This window comes from Vanacampus margaritifer, chromosome 20 (assembly GCF_051991255.1).
Source record: "Vanacampus margaritifer isolate UIUO_Vmar chromosome 20, RoL_Vmar_1.0, whole genome shotgun sequence".
NCBI classification, from domain to species: Eukaryota; Metazoa; Chordata; class Actinopteri; order Syngnathiformes; family Syngnathidae; genus Vanacampus; species Vanacampus margaritifer.
Genome location: NC_135451.1, coordinates 8,090,216 through 8,101,731, shown reverse-complemented (window position 1 = coordinate 8,101,731; position 11,516 = coordinate 8,090,216). Strand labels below are relative to the sequence as shown.

The 11,516-nt window shown below is 36.2% G+C and overlaps 1 protein-coding gene and 1 long non-coding RNA gene across 7 annotated transcripts in view; both read right to left on the bottom strand.

Moving 5' to 3' along the window:
- Nucleotides 1–590: 590 nt before the first annotated feature.
- On the bottom strand, nt 591–4,529 carry LOC144040502 (uncharacterized). The gene is made up of 4 exons (XR_013289749.1): nt 4,233–4,529; nt 3,668–3,749; nt 2,115–2,177; nt 591–2,027 (listed from the first exon to the last, which is right to left on the bottom strand). It is a non-coding gene; the product is annotated as an uncharacterized LOC144040502 (long non-coding RNA).
- Nucleotides 4,530–6,223: 1,694 nt separating this feature from the next.
- The window catches only part of mpp7a (MAGUK p55 scaffold protein 7a), a 32,766-nt gene continuing 27,473 nt past the window's right edge, over nt 6,224–11,516 (bottom strand). For 3 of the 6 annotated variants that reach the window (XM_077554717.1, XM_077554720.1, XM_077554718.1), the window contains 5 exons: nt 10,961–11,131; nt 10,799–10,879; nt 9,612–9,705; nt 8,398–8,506; nt 6,224–8,272 (listed from right to left, as the gene is read on the bottom strand). In XM_077554717.1, coding sequence (XP_077410843.1) covers nt 7,868–8,272; nt 8,398–8,506; nt 9,612–9,705; nt 10,799–10,879; nt 10,961–11,131 — 860 coding nt within the window. In that variant the 3' untranslated portion in view covers nt 6,224–7,867. The remainder of the gene's footprint in view (nt 8,273–8,397; nt 8,507–9,611; nt 9,706–10,798; nt 10,880–10,960; nt 11,132–11,516) is intronic. The other 3 variants (XM_077554721.1, XM_077554722.1, XM_077554719.1) reach the window with 2 other exon arrangements.

The following is an 11,516-nucleotide window of genomic DNA, read 5'->3' as shown; positions in this document are numbered from 1 at the left end:
CAACTTTACTCATATGACATTCAAGATGGGTATCGATTATAATTACCTCAATCGATTCGATTTTGATTTACAAGAGTTCAGTTTGATTTGTTCCCGTTTTGATTCACTTCAATTCAATACCGATTAATTATGGAACATCAATTCTTCTTAAATGTCAAGGACAAAAACTCCACAAACATTAAAACTGTTATTAGGTAACTGTTAAAGGTGCATTGTGCCGTTTAAAAAGGTAATATTAAAGCGTTTTCTACATCATGCATGCTTCACCAATGCCCAGATGTGTACGAAGAGCCCTGACTGTTTTACAACGACTGCACCTATCAGCTTTTATGTTCCCTTTATAGTATGTATTTTTTATTTTTATTTTTTTTAAGTACTTAAACGTGGAGTGTGCGAACCCTGCACACTCCACATTTTCTTTAGGGAGGGCGGAGTTTATCGTTCCTCATTTGAACTCATATCTTCGTTTGTCAACTGTGGCTGTCACTTTAAGATTGTGCACATACTCGCACGCGCACCATGACACAGATGCTGCAGTTACGCTTTGGGCCAGAGGTGGCAGTTGCGGGTAAAAAAAAAAAAAAGTGACAAACTGCACAAAGATCTTTTAATTGTTACACAAACATTGACATCAGCAAAGATGAGATGGGGAAAAAAAATCATAATTCTAATTCAGTAATTGTAAATATAAATGAAAACGATTCTGAATTGTCTGAAAGTGCCATAAGTCCGGTCTTTCATAAATGTAAGAAGATACTTTTAAACCTTATTGACAATAATACTCAGCTTTAAAGAAGATAATTTAATTCAATCATTATAATATTAATTTGGCTGTTCAACGCTAATGTACCTGGGAAGAATAGGGTTGTGACAAAAAAAAAAAAAGAGAGAAACAAGAGAAACACCATGACAAAAACAGAGACTCATGGTTCGAACATTTCCGGTTAAATTGATTCCCACACATATGCCGAAACAGTTTTGTCAGTCTCCACAGACTGTGGGTGGGACAGCTGGGATTTAACATCACTCAGGTGTAGCACACAGAACAGACCTCACGACAGAATATCCGATCAGTCTCTGGCCTGTGTGGGAGATGAACTAAAAAAATATATATTTTTTTTTATTGTGCACTGGACAGCGGGTTTACTGGTCCAGATTCACTGCAATTTCTGCCATCAGAGATATAATAATAATAATAATAATAATAATAATAATAATAATAACAACAATTCTACTGTCATTAAAGCCATACATTTCCATCTGACAATTTATTATTATTATTATTATCACCTCCACTGTACGTCATGTGATCTGTATGTAGTTTTGCTAGATAACTAGTTATGCAGGACTAGAATGGCTCAACTTGGCATTGCAAATCATGCAGTTAGGATGCCGACTCCCATCACTCAACACCTTAAAACAACTACCGCTGTTTTCTTAAGATGGAAGCCAGGGGTCAGCATATACAATGAAAACAGCAGAGGCCCCAGAGTTGAACCCTGTGGAACACCATAGTGAATTCATATTGCTCATATCGGCGGGTGTGTGTCTTAACCCCAATCGAACCCAGGTTTAAGAACTGTCCTAGAAACAACAATTAAAATAAGGCAACACTATGATATCTTCATGTTTATGATATACTGTATGTAAGGCAATATATTTGATGCACGGTAAATCTTCCACTTGAACCTCCCACTGAGAAATGTAGTGTTCCAGTCAGTGCTAGACAATAAATGGCTAAACTGCAGATGAATTCATTGTAATCCAACAAATAAAAGTCATAATTTGTCTTTCAGTCACACATACTGCTGCTTCCATTTGTTTTCTGCCAATAAAAAAAAAACACAGTGGAAATTTCACTCCTGATGTTAAGTGGAAATGAGGAGCTGGTCCAATGGCAACAAATCTTTGGCTTTTGGTTCTGTATCAATGTGTCCAGTACGGAGACTGCTGGCAACACCCTCCCCCAGGCTTCCCTTGAGTCTCCGACAAAACTCCAAAACATCTGGGTAGAGATGCTCGAGATTCTTGAAATTAGGATGGAACAGATGTCACAAAAATACAGCTATGCTCACAACTACCGTTGTACAGTATTCATCTCGTGAATGTTTTACCATCGTATCTTCATCTCATTAGTGGGTGTCATTGCGGACTCAATCCAACAGGAAATGGTCACGCTGCAACAGGATGAGATGGCATAAATCCTTCATGTTAGGCTAATGCACAAACATGCAGCCAGGAAGTTATTAGCAGATCTGGTGAAATCATTGTCCGATCAAAAGATATCCATACGTGGTGTTTCGTGTGAGCGTAGCTCATCTCCTGCGCAGCTGTGCATGGCTTAAACACTCTCCACTTTAAGTGCTGTGCTGGGGCTGTTAACTTTGATAGAACATGCAGGTACAGTTTGGAAAAACAATGTTACTTTAATAGGGTTATTAAAAGGGCATTGAGTCTTTTAAAGGTTTAAGGAGATGGATTTTAGACTGAAAGTCGGTTTGCCATTATGCCATTACGCAGTGATTCCCAACCAATGTGCCGTAGCATGTTTTTGTGTGTCGTGAGAGATCATCAGGTGTGCCACAGGAAAAGGTTACTAGTCCAGTATCTGTCCTATTATTTTCTGTCCTACAATACAGAAAGGTCTGAGAAGAGATTCAAGCCCTACCATATAGATAAACCAAAACTGCCAAAATTAAAAAAAATATATATTAAATGACTAAATAAATAAATGAATGAATAAAAGCGGACATAATAAAATATGTTTCTAAAATTAAATTAAAAAAATATATGAATGGAAATAAAAACTATATATATATATATATTTCCATAAATAAATAAAAGTAAAAAAAAATACAAGAACAAAAAAAAACGAGATTAAAAAAATAAAAATAAATATAAAAATAAATGTCGAAAGAAATACAAAAATAACTATAAAAATAGAATTAAATATATCAATTAATAAATAAAAACGCTATGCTCTCACATTTATTTATTTCATGCTACAGACACTCTGTCAAGACGAAATGTTATTCAAATGAGAGGATGGTCCTAAGTGTGTTATTTTTGTGTGTATATATATATATATATATATATATATATATATATATATATTTATATATATAATTTCCATTTATATTTATTTTATTATTTAATTTTTTAATTGTATATTTTATATCCGTTTTTATTTTCACTTTTATTCATATATATATATATAGTCATTTAATTATTTTTTAATTTTGGCAGTTTTGGTCCTCAGACTATTCGTCGAAATGTAAACACTGATTTTTGCACCTGCAGAGAGCCTCACAGCATCATCATCAAGAAAGACACACAACTCTTAACATGTTTTGTTTGGAAACACGAGCCCTCGAGGTAATTGCCTGAAAATGACTCTAATCGTAATTGGTGGTCTGGCTTTTTACTTTGCCATCACTAAATTTCCAGCCTTTCAATAAATAGGGTTCAAATTCACACGAAGTACTCTTTATCCATCAAACTCTGCCCCTTGTTTGTGTTCTTGCTATCGTGATGACGTATGCGCACCCACGTAAGCTTATATATATATATATATATATATATATATATATATATATATATATATATATATATATATATATATATACATATACATATATATATATATAAAAACACCTTTTTACCTTACCTTAATGTGGCTTGTTGTTAGCTTGTGGTCCATGTGTTGCGGTGGTCAAGGTTCCGACAAGCGCTTCCTAGTCACATGAAGTCTGTGGAAAATGTCAGTGGAGTGTTAGCATTGCGGCCTTCTCACCACGTGTGTGTCAATCAAATAGAGCACCTGTAAATTTTATCCTGTTTGCCTAGCATACAGGGTCTCTCTGCTGGCTCTTGCTTTCATGTTTTCAACAACCATAGGCACGGGTAATTCTGACAATGTTACTGATTTCATACAAACAACAACGTTAAGCTAATGATAATGATACAATTGCAATTTTGACATTAAAAGATTCAGAGGTGGCAAATCCAGGTCCAGAAAGTAAAAACCCTGTCACAGTTGGACTTTAGCCCCAGGTGCTAGCTAGCTAGCTAGCTTTCTAGCTAGTTTCCATGGTGCTTGTTTACCTGCTAGGGTGCTAGCTCGCTAGCCTCAATGGCTAAAGCCAAACTGTGGCAGGGTTTTTACTTTCTAGACCAGGATTTGCCACCTCTGCAAACAGTGCACAAAGAACTCCTAGGCTGACTTTCATTACCTGTTCTCAGAATTTGCAGATATAGGGTAGCCTAGAGTCCTCAAGATGTCTTGAGGTCAAATGATGTTTCTCCCAAGGTGGACCATAACGGGCTGATTAGTATAAATCAATCAAATTTAACTGCTATCATACTCCTTGACTATTTCTGTTGAGTTAGCTTTAATGGCGAAGTCAACCCAAACATTTTCTTTACTATAATGTTCTATGCAGCTCCACTTGTCTAAACACAGCATTATGATTAATATTGCATTGTTTGTGGAATAGAAATGAAGCAGCGAAATTAACCAATATTATCCATCTCACTGGGGGGAGACTCAGCTAATAACCAATCACGGCTCAGCTGTTTTCTAGCGGTGATTGGTTGTTACCTGAGCCTGCTTTGTTTATGTATGGCACATTGCTAGTACTGTACTGAGTTGTCCCAATGCTTTGTGTATGCTATGTCTGCTGCATAATATGAGCTACATCTACCTTTTGTTGCATTCAAAAATGAATAGTGCTGCCCAGTGTGATAAATCCCAATGTCCAGGCCTGGGCTGTTTTACAAGGCCGATAGGGATCATAAAGGCCAAACTTAAAGAAACATACGGTTCTGTAAAAACCTTCAGCCATGTCAAATTCAGATTATACAATACAGTATAGTCGTGGGTCAGTAAGTACACTTTGTCAGGTGGCCGCAATACAGTTGCCTGGTGCAAATTGGGAAGTCCAAAAAGGCTCTAGTGCCATCTAGTGGCTATGTTTAGTAAAGCAGGGGGCGCTGCCTTAAAAAGAGACTGCAAAAGACAGCCAATACCAGAAGCTAATTGCCTAAGCGTAAGGAGCGAGTTTATATATATATATATGTTAACTGCAACTTCACGTGTGTATAAAATCCTTGTATCTTCAGGCATTAAATAGCTTCTTTTTTTTTAAAAAAAATAATGAATCTAAAATGAATAATGTTGCCATCAGACACAATGACACAACTACAATTACAGCCAAATGCACACCACCATAAGAATATAATTGCAGTGTATTAAAGTGTGGTAAAGGGAATATTAATTTGCACATAAACAAACAATAGACCTCCATTTCAGTGGTTTGTGCATAATTGCAGCGTATTAAACTGTGGCCGAGGCCACTGTTCATTGACATGACATTTTTGAAATGGAAATACAAGCTTCAAGGCAAAAGCCAATTAAATATCCCCTCTAATGCTGGCCATTTTGAGGGGGTTTCTCCTGTGGAAAAACACATCGTTGAATAATGTCTTCCTCCTGCCTCAACACGCCACTGCCAAAAATGTCACCACGTCCGTTCCTATTAAATGGAAGGCTGCAGGGACAGGGTTGTGTTTTCAGGCGCGTGCCATGCAGCTTCTCACTAACAGATGTCCGCATGATGATTTACGAGCGATTGGGCTGCTTCGGTGAAAATCACTGCTTCACATGGCTGAGGCTAGGGGTGCTGATGAGGGGTAAGAGGGTCAGAGACAAAATTTGTTGAAGTGGCAAAAATAATTAGGATACATTTGAGTCCAAAAAACTAATGAAAACAGATAAAGGACAGCATGCGAATAGAATGCGGAATAGAAAGTGTTGGGGGGAAAAAGAAGGGAAACATTTCGACTCAACAGGTGCATTGATACGCTTTTCCGGCAATTCAGAATTCGGGGGGTGCTTCACATCCTTCTACACTACAGATTAACTCACTTCCTAATGGATATATGCAACGGAGGAGGCGGGACTTCCGGGTTTCACACGCTATTTATATTTATAAACGCTATTTCTGGTTGCTTTTTGTGACGTGTGGGCCGCGTCCCAGGGCAATGAGTGGTGCAGGGACATGCTTTTCCGCCATCTTATGGCTATCTGTAGGCAATTCAGAATTTGAAAAAAAAAAATGCTTCCTCACTTCTTGGATTGACAGTCAAATTGAGAACTGCTGAAAAGGCAAAATTTACAAGACGCTAGATAATATAATGTAGACAGGAAGTCAAGACAAGATGCTCTGAATGGTTGGATTTTCTTTTAATACAAAATGTAGCCATTACCCAGTAGAATGAGCAATATATTTATGGCAAGAAATGTTTTCTGGTGTGTACAGTTTTGATTATGTACAGATATGAAGAAGTGACCCAGGTCCAACAGGGGAACACGGAAATGTGATTACATGATGTTCCTCTAGTTTAAAATGTGTTATTATTAGGCCTACTGAACAACAGAAAGAAAACCTAAACATAAATAAGTACAAAAAAGTCCCTTCCAAACCCTTGTGGGAATAATATGTATCATCCTCTAGCTGTGGCTAATTTAAAAAAAATAAAATAAAAACTCATAATGTAGTTAATCCAAAACTTCAACAAAAAGCTGGCTATATTTTGACTGTAAACAATCTGCAACTCAAGTTCAGTTTTCCTTTTAAAGTTGAGTGAAATCATCACCTGGCACATAAAATTATCTTCATTTTTTTGGTCTTAAATAAATTGGAGTCTTCAATTAACCTAACATGAATGTTTTGGGATTGTGAGTGGAAGCCTGAGTACCGGGAGAAACCCCATGAAAACAAAATGTGCATAGAAAACTGTAACCAGGCACAAAAGTGGTACTTAAGTCAAATATCCTCTATGTACAACGACAACATTCACTTTAGCTTGTGTAGCTTTCCCTATCAAGTGTTGGAAGCTGCTCCACTTGTAAAAGGTAAAATATGTACGAAGTTTAAAAAGGGGGGGTCATTGTATACAATCTAAATGCAGTCGGGAGGCTAGAATCCCTGAAAAATGGCTTGTGGGAGGATAACACAAAGATAATCGTGAAATAGTTAATTGAGAGAATTTTGCTCAGATTTTTTTTTTGTATATGTATAGAATATGTAAAAAAAAAAAACTAAAAAGTATTAGAAAATATATTACTTTTTTCATAAAAATTCAACATGTACTGCCCTTTTACGAGAATGTACCAAACAATGCTTTGAAGTGGAAATAATTTCAGAAGCATAAAAATATAATAAGACAGATAAGCTCAAACTCTTCGCCCGCCATTACGACAGCGTATTAGGGCCACATATAAATGTATTTTTTTAGAGGGTGTGGGTAATATTCTAAGGAAAAAAACTCGCAAATTTGCCACTATAGAAAGTGAAAAATTTGCGAGAAAAATAATCATAAATTTGTGACTTTATAAAGTGGCAAATTTGCAAGTTTTTTTCTCACATTTGCGAGTTTTTTTCTCAGAATATTGCCCCACGCTCTAAAAAATATATATTTATTGGTTGCCCTAATATACCGACGTACGCCATTTCCCTCCCCCTTGCATTATTTTACAGACATGTGCATGTAAGTTGTCAAACCAAGAAGAAATGTAACAGTTCCTTTGGTTTCTAACAGTCTGGCCTTTTAAACACACTGAAGAAAGGCTTGTGGGTTGGCTGATGTGCCGGAAGGCACGAAGCACTCCGTCTTGCATCCACGATCCACATCCTGGAAACAGCCTCAAGTGCAATGGTTTGTCGTCAAAAGATCTGAATCGAGACCCTACAGGAGGTTGAAATTAATACAGATTCCACAAGTTGCATTCAACTGCATTTATAGCACAAATGTCCACCAAAACACTCGCACTGACAGCAATGTTTCTTTTTCTTCCTTTTGAATCTCAGGTGTGAGTCCAGCTGACGGGAACCCACTGTGTGTCCATCTCCACTTTCTTGAGCGCCACGTGCAGCTCGCCAAAGGCCTCCGAAAGGTTATCGTTTACTATGACCTTCTCAAATAGATGTCCATACTGATTCTCCATTGTCTGGGCAGTTGCCACCATCTCTTGAAAGTCTTCCTCCTGGGACACGTGTGAAAAGGAAAAAAATATATAAGTGAAATTAAACCCCTCCTCCATTCTATCCATGTATTCTGCACTCACCGTAAGTGACTTAGCGGATCCCTTATCATCCTTGCCCGAAATGACTTTTGCGTTCATTCTCGTCTCCCTCAGTCTCTCGATCGTAGGAGGCTTCACGAAAACCACAAATGGTTTAAACTCTGCCGTCCGCAGGTGCTTTAATGTCTGGGGGACAAAGAAAAGCTACTTGAAATGCACGACCACAAGAAATGGTGTTATACGTGTGTTACTGTATGTGTGGTGAAAAAGAAGAGGAGTAGAAAGTAAGAGGAATCCTTTTGGCCGCTCACATGAGGCTGCACGTCCAATAGGCACACTTTGTTCTTGGAAAGGACGGACCGTATTGAGTCTAAACTTGTCCCATAGTAATTCCCTTTGTACTCGCCGAACTCGACGAACCTGTGAGGTGAGATGGAAAGAAGATAGATATGGCAGAGGGTCCCATGGTATATAACGGAATTCTAGGTCATCTGAATTGCAACATAAAAGGCAGAATTTAGCAAAAGCAATTTAGCATCTATTGCATCTCATACTTTTTTGTTAAAATTTTATTTTAGTGACGGATCGTGGGTGAGTACAGATACCCGGCCTTGTTTCAAGGTCGTGGCGCCCTCTTGTATGGAGGACCAAAACTGCCAAAATTAAAAATAAATAAATGACTAACTAAATAAATGAATAAAAGTGAAAATAAAAACAGATAAAAAAATATATTATTTAAAAATTGGATGCCAAAAAATATAAATTGAAATAATAACAACAAAATAATTGAAATACAATAAATAAATAAAAGATAACACATATATAATTTAAAAATGTAATGCCCAAAAATATAAATTGAAATAAAAACAACAAAATATTGAAAAATAATATATATGTATATAAAATATATAAAAATAAATACAGAAATAAATATATAAATATAATCAAATATCAATAAATAAATAAAAATGCTCTCCTCTCACATTTATTTATTTCATGCTGCAGAAATCTGTCAGGACAGAATGTTATTCAAATGAGGGGGTGGTCCTAAGCGTGTCTTGGGTATTTAATTTTTGAATCTCGTTTTAAAAAATTATAAAAAAAATTTACTTTTATTTATTTATTTGTTGATGTGTTTTGTTGTTGTTTTTTTAGTTCCATTTATATATATATATATATATATATATATATATTATATTTAATTGTTTTAATTATATTTTTTATAGCCCTTTTTATTTTCACTTTTATTAATTAATTTATTCATTTATTTATTTTTAATTTTGGCAGTTTTCGTCCTCCATATCTTGTGGCTGTTTTAATCAGGAACCACAAATTAGAAATTAGAAGAGTAGAAAACTATAAAGGTCTTTCTTTAAAATGATTTGTCTTTTTTTTTTTACTTGGTATCGGTGACTACTCAAGAGTTGAGTACTCGTACTTCTATCGTTGTAAAAAAAAAAGTGTTATCGCTAGTTTTTAGTAGACGTTTCTATTGTGTGATGGTGTCAGCTACGAGTTTGCTTACTTATTGTTGTGAATATCCGTCTCAAAGAGCTGTTTCGAGATGAAATAGTATTCCACGCCATCATTCTCCAGGTTCTTCTTGGGCCGGCTTGTGTCTGAGAAAGTGACAGAGAGAGAGCAAAGAGTGAGAGAGAGGGTTGATGACCTCAATTTCAGATTCTGACTCACTGTTGGGCAGGAAACCGAGTCATTATTAACATTGCTGAAAGTTTTAAGGCTCCAATAACTCCCTGTATGTGTTATTGCTTAATACCAGTTTAGATTTTTGACATTAGTTTTGTCTCTAATGTGGTTACAGAAGTCAGTGTTGGCAATTAAGGCGAAAGATCAAATTCCATTTTCACTTTATTCTAGTACAGTTATGGCAATTTTTGAAAGCTTTTCCAGCACAATATTTTGTTCAAAATTTTACATATATAGACATACAGTAACACAGTATAAATACATTTTTAAAAAAAACATAGATGGGTACTTATATGAATTTTTGTCAGTAAATTAGCAAATGTGCTATTATTTGTTAATTTGTTACAATAATGGTTTTCTTTTTTTAAGTGCATGCTGTTCTACAATGAAATTTAGCCAGCAAATATTTATAGTCACCCTCTTAACTCATTCCCTCCTTTGCTCCCAGCTATTTTTTCTGGATTTTGACCGATTTTGCAAGGCCCACAGAATATTGTGTTCTATTGCTTTAAAAACATGGAACCTACCAAAAGAAAGATTAGAGTCTCTTCTTTCATCAAAAAAGAATAATTCTATCTGTTTCCATTTTGCAGCAATTAGCATTAAAATATGGCTAAGTTTCATCAATATTCACAAATCTGTTTAAAACAGTGGGGGAAAGAGCTTTCTGCAGCATGGCCCTGGTTGATCTCTTATACTCTGCTGCCACCTGCTGGCCATTTTTGTAATAACTACCATTGCTTTAAACTGTTCTCTTCAATTCAGAGGCTGCATCAAAGCCTTCTGTATGCTCTAGCATAAAAAAATAATAATAATAATTTAAAAACGTATAAATATGTCTTTGGGACACTGGTGATATTAAAAATAGAACGTATTTATGCATTTTTCAGAGCAAATGAGTTAAGAGTTGAGTACTCATACTGGTGTGCCACGTGACATTGTCCAATTTCCTTCATTTGAAAGACGGATATTGTCTATAAATGGAATAACTTGGGAACAACTTACGTGGGATGGTCACACTGAAGTGCTGTGGATCCGAAATCAAAAGTTTCCTCTTCAGCTCATTCAATCCAACTCCAGTCGGTCCTGTAGAAACGTAAATACACCTCTGATATATCTCGCATGTCGGCCAATGCGAACATTTGTGTCTACCAGCGCACTACTTACCAACTAGGATCACCAGTCGGTGTTTAGCTTTGCCCTGCGTCTGGTATTTGGTGACCTCTTCATAAGTGGGAACGTCAGCTGTATCGTAAATTTCACTCTTCTTACACTCGTACATGGACTTGTTGGTCTTCTTGTCTTTCCTGCTGAGACGAAAGCTTCTTCTGAACCCAACTGTGGTCATCAAAATGAAGAGAGAAAAAAAAGACAGAAGATTTTTTCAAATGTGATAATAAATCCTAGATGATGGATGTCAATGTCTCTATCTGTTAGTATGCCAAAAAATAAAATACAATCACGTATAAGCCTGGAGCTAAGTGGTTTCAAGGTTCTGGCCAATGCCTCTTCCATGGTTTAATGTCCAAAACCACAAATTGTAATATAAAGCTCAGCTCACAATTGTTATCTTTGGCTTCATCATTTGTGACCAATACCATCCAAATGTGGATAGTGAATAAGCAAACAGTTTGATTGCTCATAAAAGTAGTTGAAAGCGGAGGAAATAGAAATTAGTTGAGGTTCAAAGTAATAAGTAAGGAAAGCAATTAGGAGAGGAATC